General features: G+C 57.6%; 3 protein-coding genes across 3 annotated transcripts; 1 reads left to right on the forward strand and 2 right to left on the reverse strand.

The window, feature by feature from the left end:
- Window positions 1-40: 40 nt before the first annotated feature.
- IE81DRAFT_286587 (hypothetical protein) lies at window positions 41-4,445 on the reverse strand (the record flags this gene model as incomplete). The annotated part of the gene is made up of 2 exons (XM_025511675.1): window positions 41-3,354; window positions 3,446-4,445. 2 exons carry the CDS (start codon window positions 4,443-4,445, stop codon window positions 41-43), a joined length of 4,314 nt encoding a protein of 1,437 aa, XP_025372019.1.
- A 2,703-nt stretch (window positions 4,446-7,148) lies between these two features.
- On the reverse strand, window positions 7,149-12,106 carry IE81DRAFT_320829 (hypothetical protein). The gene is made up of 5 exons (XM_025513149.1): window positions 8,496-12,106; window positions 8,251-8,396; window positions 8,037-8,170; window positions 7,869-7,968; window positions 7,149-7,797 (listed from the first exon to the last, which is right to left on the reverse strand). Exons 1-5 carry the CDS (start codon window positions 11,755-11,757, stop codon window positions 7,369-7,371), a joined length of 4,071 nt encoding a protein of 1,356 aa, XP_025372020.1. The 5' UTR covers window positions 11,758-12,106; the 3' UTR covers window positions 7,149-7,368.
- Window positions 12,107-13,144: 1,038 nt separating this feature from the next.
- Window positions 13,145-16,104, forward strand: IE81DRAFT_241205 (hypothetical protein). The gene is made up of 2 exons (XM_025511222.1): window positions 13,145-13,878; window positions 13,977-16,104. Exons 1-2 carry the CDS (start codon window positions 13,455-13,457, stop codon window positions 16,070-16,072), a joined length of 2,520 nt encoding a protein of 839 aa, XP_025372021.1. The 5' UTR covers window positions 13,145-13,454; the 3' UTR covers window positions 16,073-16,104.
- Window positions 16,105-16,125: the final 21 nt, after the last annotated feature.

Genomic DNA, 16,125 nt, shown 5'->3' on the forward strand with positions numbered 1-16,125 from the left:
AGCAATGTGCAGCACACGTGATCCGGCTTGAGCATCTTGGCTAGCCGGTCGATGCGGCTCTTCGTTCCCTCACGCTGCCTGTTGGAGATCCCCTAGTGCTTTCGACGGGCGGAGCGACTAATGGGGTCATGGCTCCAAAGCTAGGTTGGGGGATTTGCAACCTCGGCGTTTGAGCGCCAGGAGTGGGAGGAGCAGAGCGATTGTGCTGCATGTGCGCTCTGATCAGGTGACCCGCGGACAGGGCGCCCATCAGGCTAAGTTCGCCCGCCATGACAGCTGCGCAGATGATTCGTGCCAGCCTTTGAGCGTTAGCTCCGGGGGTGGTTGGGTGCGCGCCTGCCACGCCCAAAAGATTCAACATGGATCTTTGAGGCGATAGCGCTGTGCCTCCTCCCACTGTTCCAACTTCGATGCTGGGCATCGAGCATGTCACCAGCAGATCCTTGCCATCGTTGATGGCTTCCATCAGCGTCATGCACATGGAGCTTTCCACATTCTGCGCCGGATCTTGTCCGGTTGCGATGAAGATAGAGGTGAGAATGTTGGCGGCGTGCGCATTGAAACCTCCAATGGCCCCCGCCATTGCGCTCCCGACCAGGTTCTTCTTCACGTTCAGATCCACCAAGGCGGCCACTGTAGTCTTGAGGACATTCTTGACCACGTCGCCAGGAATAGTCGCCTCGGCAACGACGCTCTTGCCGCGACCCATGATAAAGTTGATGGCTGCTGGCTTCTTGTCGATGCAGTAGTTGCCCGACAGGGACAGGATGAGCATCTCCGGGAAATGCCTGCTCTTCATGACGCTCAGCGCCTGCTCAACGCCTTTTCCGATCATATTCATACCCATCGCATCACCCGTCGAGGTGGCGAATCGCACGTAGAGTGTCCGGCCGGCAAGGACAGAGTGCAAGGAGGACAAGCGAGCATAGCGCGAAGTCGAGTCGAATGCTGCCTTCAGAATCGCCGCTCCGTCTGTGCTGTCGACCCAGCGTTTCGCTCTAGCTGCTGCAGTAATGCTGGGGAAGTCTAGAGCGGGGCCCCTCGTCATTGCATCCTGAGTCAGCACGGTCGTTACGCCTCCACCGGCGTTAAGAGCTTTGCAACCTCTGGAAGTCGAGGCGACAAGGGTTCCTTCGGTAGTGGCCATCGGAAGCGGCACCTGTTGGCCGTCAATGTTCAAGGGCCCCGCAATACCGACTGGTAGGGGCAGGTACCCCACCACATTCTCGCAGCATGCGCCCATCACTTGAGCGTAGTCGTAGTCGAGGTGGGGCAAGAGCGAGCTTTCCAGGGTTTTGGTGGCGGAGGCGCGGGAAATGAGTGCCCGACGGACTCGCACCGCGCGATTGTTGTCCTGCAGCACTTTTTCGAGAGCATAAGCTGCAATCTTGCCCTTTTGCGCCAGAAGGATGACCTCTTCGTCGCTCAGTAGGAAGACGCCAGCGCCACCAGCGAATAGGTCGAGGCACTCCTCAAAGGGACGAATCACGCGATCGCCAGACTCATCGACCAGAGCGGCATGGCCGAGCTGGGGCGTGTTGTCACCATCGCTAGTGGGCTGGTCTGTAGAGATCGACGGCACCTTGCCGGATTGTTTGACCTTGCGCACAGCATCGCCAGCGTCGCTAGTGATCGCAGAGGCTGGTATCGCATTAGTGTGGGAACCTGGCTTGCCCTCGCTGACCTGGGACAGCTTCGACTTGGAGCGCTCTGCAGCCGAAATATCCGCAATGCGTCTATTGTACGCGTCCAGCTCTGATCGGGGTTTGTGCAATACCTGCTTGGTGCTCTTGCCGCTATTTTTGCGTTCCCTGTCTAGATGAGCACCAATCATGCGTGCCGCAGCAAAAGCCGCCGCGCCTGTCGCATTGCCCTCTGCCACAGCAGCGTCGCCAGACGCGATGCCTTTCAAGAGGTATGCGTTCAGGAAAATGCTGATAGCCAGTGCCAGCGACATCCACTTGCTAATGATTGGGTCCCCGACAATGAAGGTCCATCCAGTCATGAAGCTATCAAGCACGGCGAGTGAGGACGCGCCTCGGCCCCCCGTGTTGGCACCAGCACCTCCACCTACCGAGCTGCCGATGGTGGAGGATGTCGGAGGAAGGCCGCCTCCGCCAGATGCATTTAGAGCAGCACTTGCAAGAGCGGTGCGCGAGGCAGCGGCGGCAGGAGCGCCGTCTACCAGCACATAGATGAGCGGGTCCGAGACGCGTGCGATGAGGTTCGCCGAGGCGGGCTCACTGCTGTCCAACTTGGACAGGAATTTCGAAAGCACTGGCGAGTCCGCCCGAAGGTCAAACACATTGCTGTACTCGGAAAAGTGTCGATGTAGAGAGGAGGAGTCGATGGCGTGATGGCGAGTGATCGCGGACTGAGTGGTCAGCGTCGAGACCAGATTGAATGAGTGCAAGGTAATGAAAGCTGTGATCAAGAGCACCTTCAGCCGTGCCACGGGATTCTGGCGTTCTTGTCGATTGTGCTCGAACGGGACAGTACCGAGGACCGTTTTGAAGATGCGCTTCCAGAGAGGCCGCCCTGGCTTTGACTTTGCTGACCTCGATCCGGGCTCTACGGGAGATTCTCCTGAGGCTCCAGGAGTGGATGAGCCATCTTCTTCGTCATCGTCTTCCTGATTAGGCTCTGCTCTCGCATTCGACATGCCTGTCGGCACGTCCGAGTCCACATTCGGAGGGGTAGCAGGTCTGGGTCGACGCAAGCCACGCATGATCTTGATCCTGTGCACTTCAACCATGATGGTGAGAATGGAGAGGTAAAAGGCAAAGAGGAAGACGCAGTCGAAAGACAGTATCAGGGCTGCGAGCTGGCAGAATTCGCGCAAGCCGCTGACACCGCTTGTTGCACCGACTGTGAGAACACCGACTTCGATGAGATAGTCGCGCACGATGGTAGGGCCCACTTGGTCGACCGCCTCGACCACCAAATCTGGAGCCGACATTGGTTGCGGCGCGTCCCACCGCAAAGATGAGTCCGACTTGAGTCGCAGCGTCAGCGCGCGCACGAAAGATTCCTCCGGAGACACCGCTGGCTTTGACGTCAACTCGCGTGCCTCCTTGCCCTCCTGTGCGTCCCTGTCACTTGCGGGCTGAGCGTCATTCAGCGCTGATAGGAAGGCGTCGCTATTTGATTTCGATGCTGGCTGGGTTGCGGGGGCGAAAGAAGGGTGCGAAAAGACTGCGCGAGTCAAGAGGAATGGCTTTTCGAAGCCGACGATCACGACGAGGAAGGGCAACGCTTCGGAGAGGCATACAGGATCGACCACAACACCGAGCGCCGATGCCATTGTCAAGGCGCACAGGAAGCCGAAGATCGATGACGTCAAGACAGAGGCGCCTGTCCAGGGAGGGAAGACAATCATGAGCTCTAAACTCGCACTTCGCCATGGCGTGCACGTCCACTCGATGTGCGGCTGAGCGCCACTCACCAAGCCAGAATCGGCTACCGAATTTGCGCATGGACAGGAACAGGTTGATGAAAGTGCCGTGCATAAGCACGTACGCCAAGAGCATGACGAAGATGTCCGCCGAGTCTGCCTTCCTCAGCAAAGCCCAAAAGCGAACGACGAGGGCGCGCACGGTGTATGCCGCCCACCGCAAGCTTCGAAGTTCTTGCGTGGTAGCTGAGCCCCTCCTCCTCGCATCGAGACCAACCAGCCTCTCGTCCGCGCCAGACAGGGTGGGCAGCAAGACGAGTTGCGGTCCCAAGGGCGCTGCTTCGTCATCGGAAGTGGGTCTGATGACCGGCGCAACAGCATCAAGAGCGCTCTGGCCAGCCTGCAGAATCTCTGCAATCACCGTCTCATCCTCTGACGCTTCGAGAAGAGCTTTGTGCCTCAGCGCGTCGGCTTGGGATCCAGCATCAGCATGGCTAATACGTCCAAGGGCGAATACCGTCAAGTCGGCTTCTTTATCGCACACTTTGAATACCGAAATCTTCTTGTCGCCTGCCAGCAGCTTGCGCTCCACTTCGTCCGCAACGCGAGGTAAGCCCGTATCTCTCAGATGCCTAGTCGCGCTGCTGTCTCCGCCACGCTCAGAGTCGACGACTAGAATTGGCTCGATGGAGTAGGTAGCGTTTGATGCCGGCTCGTCGATCACTGTGCCAGTAGAAGCGCTGAGGGGTTCCCATTGCTTGCCCATTCCAGCGCGTCGAATGAAGACAGTCTGGCTATGCTCTTCCAGAGCGCTGTGTACGGTGTTGAGAGGTTCTGAGGGTATCGAGGCCCAACCTGAAGCAGCAGCCAAGCCGGCTGCCTCCCTGTTCAGAGGCTCGAAAAAGTTGCTGGTGGAGATGGCGTGCAAGAGCTGAAAATAGGCCAAAGTGACCACGATGAACATCGTCACCACCACCTCGATGGGGTTCTTGGAGACTTGCTCCGCAAAGTTACGGAGCATGGTGCGGGGCAACGAAAGTGTTGAAGTCATTGCTCACTACGCAGTGGTGCGGGGGCACCGCACGGAAGGCGTCCCGTTGAGGGATGGGTGTCGGAGACAAAGGAGCGCGAAACGCGTGTGAATCACTTGATGCACGGCCACAAGGTGTGGTTAGGTCCCGTCGCACCAAGTTGTTGATGAGATGACTTCTTCGTTCGCGATTGCCGCAGGCTGAGTCGTCTGATCGCGCAGGCGGACGCAACAGACAACAGGCCTGAGCGCGCGCGCGTCAGCTGTGTATTGATGGCGCGATGCTGAAAAGTTCTTTCAGTGCCGCACGTGTACACCAACTATCGTAAGTCGATGCTGAAGCCTACCTTTCCGATGTCACCGCAAGCTGCAGTCCTGGGCTGTAGAAGATAAAGTCGGTATCGCGCTACTGACCCTGACCGAGGCTCTCAATGGTTTTAGCGGGGGGTGGCGCACAGCGCGACGGACGTCGCGCTCCTTTGTCCAGAGGTCGTGCACGCAGGCGGGGTGGCGCGCCGTGCGTCTCCGTCCTCGACTATGAAATCGTGGGGCTTTTGTGAGCTTTGAAGGCAAGTCGTGAGATTGTCATCAACGCTGCGATGAGCAAGGGGGCTTTGTCGGGGGGAGGGCGTGTACGCGGCCGTGAAGAATCCTTGCTACTGCTGCAGTAGCGCGCGCGGACCTGGATAGGAAGGTTCGCGTTCCGCGAATGTAGCTGCGACGGATGAAGAAGGGCGAAAGCAAAGGAATGCGTATGAGGAGGAGGAGTAGTAAGAGGATTGAAAGTAACTTGGTGTACTCAGAGTAGCATTGTCCACAAGGCGATGTCAGTGTGAGATGGAGAGTGTACAGATTGCGAAGAAGGTTCAATTGTCGGAGCTGTTCAAGAAGATACCACGCTGGGGCCAGGATGTCGAACGGCGGTCGGCGCGAGGACGCTGCTCAACTGCCGCGCTCGCGAGATCACAAGTGCAGCGCGGATGGATAAGGACACGCTAAATACACAGGCCAGCAGCATTACAGTGGAGAAAGCAAGCAGGTGTGGACGTCCCATCAAGACTGTAAGTCGTGAGTCAAATTGCCTGTTGAAATTCTGAGCGAGATGCAGCAGGTCTTGCTTGCATGTTCTTGCGAGCTCGCCCGGGGGCGGCACTTCCTCACTCGTTCATCACACATCAGCCCCACGGTCGATCAGGTGACCTCTCAGTATATAGTCGGTGCTATACGTGCTGATGATGCATGGTCACTCAAATACTGCATGATTTTGCTGCGAACCGGCGATCCAGCAGAGCTCGGTTTGGAGCTGCAACGCTGCATGACATGCACCAGACTCGTACGGTAATGTACGCGCTACCTAATTATTATTGACTGTCTGCATTTCACAGCCTCGCCGGCAAAAGCCCCGCAGTCTGGCTTCTTGATTGGTGATTCTCCCTCAAACCTGTGTCACGCGTGCACGGCTGATCAGCTCACATCCAACAAGTCGTCGAGTCGCGACAGGCATACTGCTACTACTCTTCTGACTTTACGTCAACGCCGCACCCCACGTCCGGGTCGCTGAGCAGAAGCCTCAGCCCACAAGACTCTCACTCGTGATTGTGATTTGCCATGATCGCTTGACTCAGATTAGGAATGCGAGCGACGCGATATGTGTTAGAGCCAGGCGCAACCCGCCCGGCCATGGGCAATGCGATTCAGATGAAATGTCAGCGAGGCGGCTGAGCCGTGCTGACCTCACGTGCGAGCGCTATGTTAAATCTGTACAGCGAAGGCGGGCATGGCTGCGTTGCACAGCAACGACCAGACCGAGACAAATCGGGCAAGTCTGCCATGATATAATAGCTGCACATCTTCGATCTACGTGCTCTTCCAGCAGCAGCAGCCACACAGCACTGTGCGAGGAGCCACCAGTCTGTCGAGTGGAGATGCACAAACAGTCTTGAGTCGTGAGTCGTAATGAGCACGTCGACCAAAAGGCACATACACCATATATGCAACCTCTCGGTCGTGAGTGCTGATGTGGCACCCGCTCCGGAGCTTGCTACGTAGATAGCTGCAATTTGAATGCGCGAGAGTGCTCGAGCAGCGATGCAGCAGGAAACAAGCTCCGATAACCGCAAAGGCCCAACGCCGCTGTCTGGATTCGTTGGGGCGGAAAAAGCGCCGCACGCGCGTGTATGTCCCAACGTCTGAACAAAGCGCGGCGCTCCTCGCGCCCTTGTCGGCTACCGGCCGCTGTTCAGGTGCACCTTCTCCCAGCCCAAGTCATGCCTCTTCGTCTGCGTGTGGAGAGGCAGCAATTTGATTGACCCGCGACTGGACACGAGTTGCGCCGCTTAATTGCTTTCTATATCTGTCTTGGCCAAGTCTCTTCGTGAAGCCTTTCCTCAAGAGTCAGGAAATTTGTCCCAGCAGCCACCACGAGGTTGCGGCGCCCACAAGTGAGTCTTGCCGAGGTGGGGCCGGGCAAGGCCTCCCGTAGGGTAGGCTCGATGGTTCGGAGTTTTGCTGCTCAAGGGTTCAGGGCCTAAGCGAGGGCGCGATGTGGGCCTACGAGCGAAGAGGCACCTGCTTTGCGATGACGCACGGCTACTTTCAGACGTCGAGGATACAGCCTGTCACGGGACGCGCGTCCTTGGCTTACGCAACGACTGGCTTGAACGTGTGCCGTCACGGGAGCTTGCCTCGAAGACTATCCTCTTTCTGTCCCATGCAATGGTTACGACGCTCTTGATGGTCAGGTGACCCAGACCCATAAATTGCGTGGACGATCGATCCAGGTCATGGTGCGCTGCTAGATACACATTTGATGAGGCTTCAGCACTGACACAAGTGAGACAAGATCAATAAGAGCCACCGCTGGCCTTCCAAGCAGCTCCCGGCCAGGCGACAAAAAGGTGGCGTGTAATAGGTGATGAGAGTTTGTCACGCAGCTGCAATCAGGTCACCAAAAGCTCCAACCCTTGCTTTGTGGAGTGTTCTTCTTGCTCCCCAGCGTCCCCTCACCCAAATATTTCTGTTGTGCAGCGTTAGACACGCTCCGAACAGTTCCGACATTCTGTGCATAGCCATTACCTCCCGTCGCTAAAGTCGAGCGGTCCATCTCTTCTTCCGTCGGGCCTTGCGATGACCCAAAGAGGTTGCCAATCATTTCACCAGCCAGAGTGACTGGTCTGAAAGTCGTACTCAGTACGCCTGGATGCAGTACCGGTGCCGTAGGCTGCGCCAGAGGCTCGGTAGCACCGTTGTTGGATAACGGATCAACGAGCTCTGCTAGCGCTTGAGAAGAGTGCAAGATTGGACCGCTGCTTTGTAAATTGGTCAGTGAGGCGTTCTGATAGTCGGCTCTTGCCTGTTGCAATCGCTGCAGCACCTGCTCGCACAAGGGTTGTGGAATGGTCAGCCAGCGTTGCTGTGCAGCCGCGACGCTTGACATTCGCTCACATTCTCGTGTAAAGCAATTTGGTCATCCAGCAGATTCCGCCCGACCGATATCCAATCTTCGACCCGCTCGCCATGTATGCGGTCCATCTCGCTCATGGTGCTGTAGAAGAAAAGCTCGTAAGTTCTCTACCGCTTGTAGCGTTGACTTTGAGAGGAGACTACACTCACATGTTGAGCACCGTCTCGCACCGCGCTGCCATTGCGTCTGCCTCAGCACCTCTCACTGTCGATTCTTCGTCTCCGTCGTCGCCCACAGCCTCGCGATACAGGGCTAGAGTCTGTCGATGGACCTCGAGGATTGCCTGCCAAAAGTGGACGGCGGTGATCAGACTATCCCGCGACTGGGCGGCGCATGCCAGAAGCGGAGTGTGCATCAACTTACAGCGTGCTGAGCTGCCGGACGACTGAGCGCTCGCAACCGCTCGTGTTGGAGCAACAGAGCCTCTCTGGCGTGATAATCGTGCAAGTCGCCTACATCCTCAAGCGCAAGAGCCAAGGACTGTGTGGAACGTGTTGCAGCGATGCAGTCTGAGGCCCCCAGGAAACAAAGCGTGAGCACATCACTCGAATTAGGCCAAAGGCAGGTCCGCAACTCAAGACAAGGCGAAACACAAGCACAGCACACACCTTTGCAGTCAGGCCTCCAACACCAAGCTCCGTCCTCGTTGGTAGCTCCCGACTCTCCCCTCGTGCCCAATCTGCCCATAGCAGGTCCATAAGCGCTTTCGCTCTCGTTCGATTCTGAATGCGCGGCGTGTCCCTTCGGACCCAAGCCAGCTCCGGTAGTCAACCTCAAGAGGGCTCTGCTGGTATGTCTGAAGCTTTCACCTTCGCGTCTGCTCGTTTCCCTCATCTGATTGAAAGCGCCCATGATGCCCATGCCAAATGGTCCGCTAGCCTCGCCCATCCCACGCTCATAAGCAGCATTGAAAGCCTGCAGCCTTTCGCCAGCCTCTTCAGCTTCACCCACATCAAAGCCCCACGGGTCGTACGTCGTTCGCGCAAAGAAGTTGGCTGTCGGTCCAGAGGAAGAGGTGGTCGATTCGATCGAAACGCGCGCTTCGCGCAACAGTCGAGGCGCACGAGCGTTCCACTCGTTCTCGTCCGCGCAGCCCAGGAAAAAGAGCACGCCGGGATCTGTGCGGGCAACAGGATGCCTGATGAGCCTTCCCAGCCAGTTGCCCAAAGCTCTCCTGCGATCCTCCACAAAAGCGGCTTCCAGGCGAGATTTTCCAGCCCTCATCTTGGGGGGCACGGGCGGCAAGGACTGAGCGAGTAGTGGTGCCCGCCGCGAAATGTAAAGGGCGAGCCAGTGGAATTGACTAAACCTCCGCCACACGCTAAGACTTTCCAGCGGCGTCTCTGGTGGTAACGCCGGGTCGTAAGGGCTCCAAATGCTCTTGCCTTCTGCGTCGGTATGCTGCGCATACTGGGCCGCATCAGCGTCTCCAAAGAGCGAAGTGACGGCATACGCAGTGTAAGCCGCCCCTCTACTATCCCACCTCGCTTCCGGACTGTGCACGACCACATGAAATGCTTTTGCTCGTGATTTCCAGACGGGTCCATGAGCACCACTCGTGACGTGTTGAACATCCTGTGGACGCGGAGCAAGCCCCTCCAGAGCTGTCGAGTCTTCCTCAAAGTCGAATGCTCCATCATCATGTGAGCTTGATGGCGCATGCGACGCCACATCTTGAGGCTTGCGAGAGAGCAAGAATGCCTCCACTCCCGAAGTGACGAAGGGCGAGAATCGATTGAATTTACGCCCTCCAAGCAAACCTCCTGGCCCTTTCCAGGTGAAGGTGCTCGAGGTCTGCGTCGCATCGCCTTGCTCGACCGCTGAGGTTGACACGCCGTCATCATGTGAAGACAGAAGCTGATCGTGGGTAGGCAAGTTGACTGGAGGCGATTCCAGGTCACTGCCTGGAACATCTACTGGCGCGGCGGGCACACCATTCGTCTGCGGCCGCTTCTTGATAGTAGTGGTAGCTTTCTCAATCTGAGTGTGAGAGGCGGAAGACTCAGAGTTGGCAGCGTGCAAAGCTTCCAAAGCCTTGAGCGCAGGTGAAGTGCCCAGACTTCCCGAAGAAAACACTCCGACGCCGCTTGCAGGTCTTCTCAGCTCATCTTCATCTATTGGAGATTGAACCCGGACAGATCCAGTCCTGGCAGCTGCTGCACGAGCATTGGCCAGCCTCTTGCTCGCGCTGCTCGTGCTTGCGTTGGAGTTGGAACGCGTCATCAATGACGACGTTGCGCCGAGAGTCGAACCGGGTAAGGTTGTGAAGCCAGAGGAAGGAGCTTCATCTATGCCTTCGCATTCGGAGATTGGTTCGGGGATGGTGTCGAGAGCCAAAGCTTTCGGAGGAGAGCCCATGCCTTGTGCAGCTGCAGGACCAGAGTGTGGAGAAGTAGCAAACTCCTGAATGTAGCAATACCATCCCACAGGCACCAGTCCTCTCTTCTCGGCCCCTGTGGCCGGATCTCGCAAGAGCGCCAAGCTCCATCCACCTCGCAACTCTGGAACGAGCACTTCAAACGTTTGACCCGCTCTGAGTGTCAATTCGTTGAACGTGGCTTCGCCTGCAAACTCGAATAGAGCGCGAGCGGGCCGGCCAGAAAATTTTGGTTGTGTTGGAGGAGGTCTCAAAAGAATATTGGGCTGTTCGACATCAGACACTGCTGCTGCCGCAGGTGGGGCGGACAAGGATGCAGACGGAGCCGACAGCGCGTGGCCTGTGCCAGGGTGCAAGGAGGTGACGAGCTTGGGTACACTTTCGACCACCTCTTGGCTTTGCCCGCCACCACCTCCTAACCGCGGCCCTTGCGGCAGTAAAACAGCTGCCTCGTCCGACTCCATGGCGATGCTTTCGGGTCTGAAAGGTTGCGCTTCATTTGGGGATGGCTCGTCCGCCAGCGCGATTGCTGAGCCTTGCTCGGAGCCCTTGCTGGTGCTCACTTGCGCCTCGTCGCGTGCACCGCGCTCAATTCCTGTGGCCAGCGATGTTGCGCGCACCGCTTCTACAGTCGCTTTCGGGGCGTCAGTCTTTGTCAACGCTTCTTCGCCAGCGCTAATACCAGCCATCTCGCCCACTTGCGAGTTGGTCCCAGCCACATCACCGCTTATAACTCCAGTAACGTCTCTGGCTTTCAGCGTAGCGACGGGGGTGGTGCTAGCCGCAGAAGCCTCCGATACGTCTCTGCGGGTCCAAGGTTGATCCCTGATCGTACCCACGAGGCTTGGCGGTCTACCCGAATGCCTCTCTGCTCCCGCGCCCCTCAACCAGCTCGCCACATCCACACCCAGCCCTTCTGTTTCTCTCGCCTCCTCCGCTTGCTGCTGCCCGTTTGGCCGACCGCGCAGAGTTGAAAGAGCAGAGGCGTAGCGCGAGTGTCTTGAAGCCATGGGCGAGCTGGATAGGGACTCGGCCTCTTCCAATGAATCAGCATGAGGGCGCAGGCTCGGTGCGCTGGATGAAGCGCTATACGTGGCTTTCTCAGTAGCCCAAATGTTCTTGAGCGGAGTTCTGCCGGTCGTCTGGGCGGAAGAGTGAGGGGCAGACTTCTTGCCCTTAGCAGTTGCTTCTTGGATCGTGTCGACCTGCGCCCCTCTGAGCGTATCATCTATCCGCACGCTCCTGCGAGCCAATGTCGCTCCTCCATCGGTATCGTCATCATCCGAGGCATCTTCATCGTCCGACGAAAATTCGGCACCGAAATCGGAAGCGGCAGCTTCGGAGGGAGTGGGCGAGCGACCTCTTCTGCTCTTCCAAGTGGCCAAGTGAGAAGGTTTGGGTGGAGGCCGCGGCCCTCTCTGTGTGCTGAAAGGTGTGGGCGCAGAAGCGACGAGGGCACTTGCACTTGCTCTCGCTGCTTCGATCGAGGGCATCCTGTTTCTCTTTGTCGTCTGGTGGTGCGGGAGCTGATCATGCAGCGGCTTACTCGCACTCTCGAGTCGCAAGCCTGCGCTCCTGTGCAGCCCCGAGGCTCGTGGTGGTGATGGCTGAAGATGTTGTAACTCGATTGCCAATCGTTGCCTCGTGCTGCTTGTCGTAATGATCGCGTGTAGTGCAGTGACGGCGGATGCTTTCAGCGATCGAGCACGTAACGCGACTGATGCCTGCTTGTTTGAATAACAATCAGAATGCGGACCGCTCGTCTCCTACCCGCAAGGTTGCACAGCCCCCGCACGCAACTCGCCACTCGATCAGGCTCTGACCGTTGCACCGCTGCATGGCTATACGCTCTCCTATAGTTATATACATAGCAGCTGTGCGCAGGACTTTGCCCTAGCTGCTGCATGCCAAAGGGGCATGTCTCACTTGTGTGTCTTGATTCGACTCTGCCTACTTCTCCGCGCATTCAGATTATGCCCCTAACGCGTAGAGGCACGCGGTCGGTGAAGTAAAAAGATCATCACGTGTTGCCGGCATATGCTCGGAGGTCCGTGGAGGCATTTTGATTTTGATTCCCAGACAGAAATTTGAAGTCGATCGATGTCGAGCCGTGCAACCACGTGCTGCAAGTGAGAAGCAGGGCAGCCCTCGCTCGAGCCTCCTAGGCAATCGTGAATGTGCATATACAACAAGTGGCAGAGCTTGGCTCACACCCACGGTCACAGTCTCGAGATGAAAGTAGCACAGTAGCAATGGTGAATGCTATCCTACTGGTCTTTTCATCGCACGCGACACCCGCGTACGCTTGAGTCACCTGAAAAGTCAAGTCAGCGAGCACCGTAATGCACCCCAGCAGAGCGGCGCGTTTCGGATAAAGCTGATTTTGGCTAGCACGCGCAGCAGCAGCAATAAGCAAGCAAGCAAGCAAGCAGGCAGCAAGCAGGCAAGCGCCTTGACCGCCATCACGCCATCACGCCATACGCGCCAAGCGAGCAGATTGCAGGCAAGGACGGGTCAGCAACACGTTCCAGCTGGATTCGACCCTCATCACCGCATACCCTCGGTCTGAAGGTGCATGTTTGCGCTGCGCTCTCGATCTCGGACGCGCCCGTCATCTCTGCGGCATTCGTGATTCTCAGTCGCACAATTCAACGCAGTCAGCAGCTGTCGCGCATCGTGAGAGGCGCCGCGGCTGCAACACCTCGCATACATGCGCTCGGCCCGACACTCCATGTGACTCTTCTGTGACTCGTGACTCTCGCGTCTGGAGTCTTTTTTGAGAGCAACATTGCTTCTGCAGGTCGAAAGACCGAAGAGCATCTCACAACAATAATCGTATATGCCGCTACCCGACGCAGCTCCGCCCTTTCGCAGCTTGCTTTACGCCCTCGGTCTGACCCCCACACTCTCCATCGCGCTGCTTCGGATACCTCCTCCTCCTCTGCCCTCGGAGATCGCCAGCATAAGCTTAGGGCCCGGTCAAGTGTAGAAGGGCGCTTCATCGTGGGTCTTTGCTCGGTACGCGGGTCTTGCTGGTGCCGAAGAAGGTGCAAAAGTAGCCATTGCCTGCCACGCAAAGATTCTTTCTCGGGCGTCGTTTGAGGGACTCACGCAAGCCCGCCTACCCTACATCGACCATCAGCCAATCCCATTGTCGCTGCAAACGGCCTATCGAGACGCTGCAGTGACCATGGCTTCATGCTGTCAAGTCCGATCTGCTTCGAGCGCTTCTCTAGCGTCCGCGACTAGCCCTTTAGCATTCCCAGCAACGCACTCCACGGCAAGCTCTCCAGCTTCGGCCTCATCTCACACATCGACGGCGCGCACTCTAGCGGGTGAGTCAGGCTCCGGCGCCAATTCACCCAGCGCTGTATCTTCGATGCCTGGCTCCTCTTCGGGACTTGCCAAAAAGCCTCATGGCGCTGCTGGATCATCAGAGATCAAGCGATCAGGCGTCGACGCCCCAGCGCGAGAAGTCACATTGACCAATCTCCCACCGAATGCGGTGCTACCGCCAAGATCTGCTTGCGAGTCTTGCAGGTCTCGAAAGTTGAAATGCGATGGATCTGCAAAGTGCGCGCGGTGCATCGAGGAGGGCAAAGATTGCGTGTACAGTGAGTGACGGATGGCTCCGCTCGAGCTAAATCATGGCGCTCCTCAAAGTTCGCCGTCTTGCGAACGGTTTTGCTGACGGAGTCTGCGGAACTTTCAGAAATACGCAAGCCGATCGGCCGACCCAAGAAGAGAAAAGGTACGGAGAACGACATGGAGGATGAGCCTCGACCTTCACCCTCCAGCTCAAACGGTGGAGCACAGCGAGCCAAAGGGAAGATGAGCGGGCATTTGCAATCCCCTGCTGGGCCCTTGAGCCACACGCTCAAGGGCGAAGAAGGCAGCAAAAAACAGCGCTCGGACAACAGACAGTCGGTCTCCGTGGCATCTCCTGGCTATCCCGCCACTCCTTCGCACGAGCAAGCTTACCAAGGCGGCTCCTTTCAATCGCCAAAGGCCCCTTACAGCGTGTCGCAGGTACCTGCAGAATGGGATTACAGGCACCCGGGCGCTGCATCAAGTGGAACGACCTCCACAGCCGCGACTACCTCCTCACAAGCTTCGCCCTGGTCGAGCATGTCTTCAGCGGATACAAGCTTGAACAGTGAAGTGGGCTTCCCGCATCTAGGTGCTGCAGGGGTTCTGGCGACGGCAAACTCTGCTTCACCGAATCTCGACAATCTGGCGGTTGCAGCTTTTCTTAACTCGCTCGATACGCTAGAGATTGGCAGTTCTGACGGTTTGACCACAGGCATGATCAATGCTTGGCCTGATTCACTAGCAACTGCGAACGACGCATTCAGGAGCAATGGTGGCCCTTCCTCTTCCTCTGCAGCTGCGGCGATTGCCCCGACCACTCGGCACAGCAGCGCCATGGACAAGGATGTCAGCTATGCGGTGCCTGCCGACTTTTCTTGGTGGAACCCGACGTGGCTGGATCAGAGTGCCGGCTCATCTCATGGTGCGGCAGCTCAGAACCTCCTCGTTTCTGAGGCTACTCGTGAAGGTCAGCAGCGCAATGTGAAGGGCTCTTCAGGAAGCACCTCGACCCTCGGCCTGACTGGTCAACCCGTCGAGCCTGCTTGGGAAAGTCCGCGGAGCTGGCCGAGGGGTATTGACGGTGGTATGGGTCAGGGCGAGCTTAGAACATCGGAAGCAGTCTTTGTGGGCACTGGCTGGCAAGGTCATGGTCGTCTTCGGGAGGAGGTGACTCAAGGGGACTCCGTCTCTCAGCAGCCGAGTCCGGCGAGCACATCTATCGTGACAGCTGGCGCGAATGCTATCAAGGATGAGCAGTGTCCCGTAACGGGTGCTCCTGGTTGCTGCTGTGGCGCTCAAGGAGCGTCTTTACAGACTGGCCACGAATCGTCGACACCGGGAACTGCAAAGGGAAGCAAATCCGCCCCGTCTGTCGCTGAATCTCGATCGTCGCATAGCCACAACAGCAGCAGCAGCAAATCATCTGGACACCGGGTGCACTGCGTGCCCAACCCCAGCGGCAAGGGATGCACATGTCTTTGCGACGTTTCGGTCGCGCTGCTCAGCGTTCGGGCCACGTTGCGAGCTGCTGACCAGACCGTCTCCAGCTCATCTCAATCGCAGCGCCGAGATGGACGGAGCTCCAGCGGCAGCGCAAACTACAATGCGGCTAGAGAGAGGGGTCAGACTTTGCACTTGACGCTGAGTGCCAGTCAAGCTGTTTCAGCCCAGTGCGCTTGTTCCGCTGATTGCCCGACCTGCAGATCGGACCCTAGCACGAAGATGAGCGCTGGCCTGCTCGTCTCTACAGCCCTACAGATCTACGCTAGAGCGGTCAGCACGCTGAGACAGGGTTTTGGTCTGAGCTCGGCAGCAGCAAGCTCGACGACGACGGCGACGCAGGGCTCTACGAGTACGCCTACGCCAGAGTGGGACATACGAATCGGGAGTTATCGACCTTCGCCCGTGAATGCGCGTCGTATTGCGCTATTTGCGATGCGCTGCGAACTCAAGGATCTTCGCGATGCGCTGGGCAAGGTCTCGGCTGCTGCTGACCGCAGGACCAACTTGGTGGAACCGATTGCGAACAGGTTGGAGCAGAGCCAGAGTCAAGGATCGGAACGAGCAGATGCGCATCAAGCTTCGACGAATGGCGAGCTGGATGAGGAAGAGAGCATCAATCCTGTGGATCAACTCGTCATTCGCAAATTGCACAGCCAGCTTGGAGAGCTGCTGAGGACTGTGGAGGAATTGTCGACGGGCGAAGGAAGCTTGTAGGCCGTCTTTGCCAAAGGCGGCCCTGCGAAGTACGCAGCTAGCCCGGCATACCA

The sequence above is a fragment of the Ceraceosorus guamensis genome, assembly GCF_003144195.1.
Source record: "Ceraceosorus guamensis strain MCA 4658 unplaced genomic scaffold IE81scaffold_8, whole genome shotgun sequence".
NCBI lineage: Eukaryota > Fungi > Basidiomycota > Exobasidiomycetes > Ceraceosorales > Ceraceosoraceae > Ceraceosorus > Ceraceosorus guamensis.

Excerpts from the sequence above, each read along its gene's own strand:
- IE81DRAFT_241205 (XM_025511222.1), top strand. The coding sequence starts at position 13,455 with ATGGCTTCATGCTGTCAAGTCCGATCTGCTTCGAGCGCTTCTCTAGCG. Across the intron at positions 13,879-13,976 it reads GGGCAAAGATTGCGTGTACA|AAATACGCAAGCCGATCGGC; the intron begins GTGAGTGACGGA and ends CGGAACTTTCAG.
- IE81DRAFT_320829 (XM_025513149.1), bottom strand. The coding sequence starts at position 11,757 with ATGCCCTCGATCGAAGCAGCGAGAGCAAGTGCAAGTGCCCTCGTCGCT. Across the intron at positions 8,397-8,495 it reads TTGGAGGCCTGACTGCAAAG|ACTGCATCGCTGCAACACGT; the intron begins GTGTGTGCTGTG and ends TGGGGGCCTCAG. Across the intron at positions 8,171-8,250 it reads GTCCGGCAGCTCAGCACGCT|GCAATCCTCGAGGTCCATCG; the intron begins GTAAGTTGATGC and ends CACTTTTGGCAG.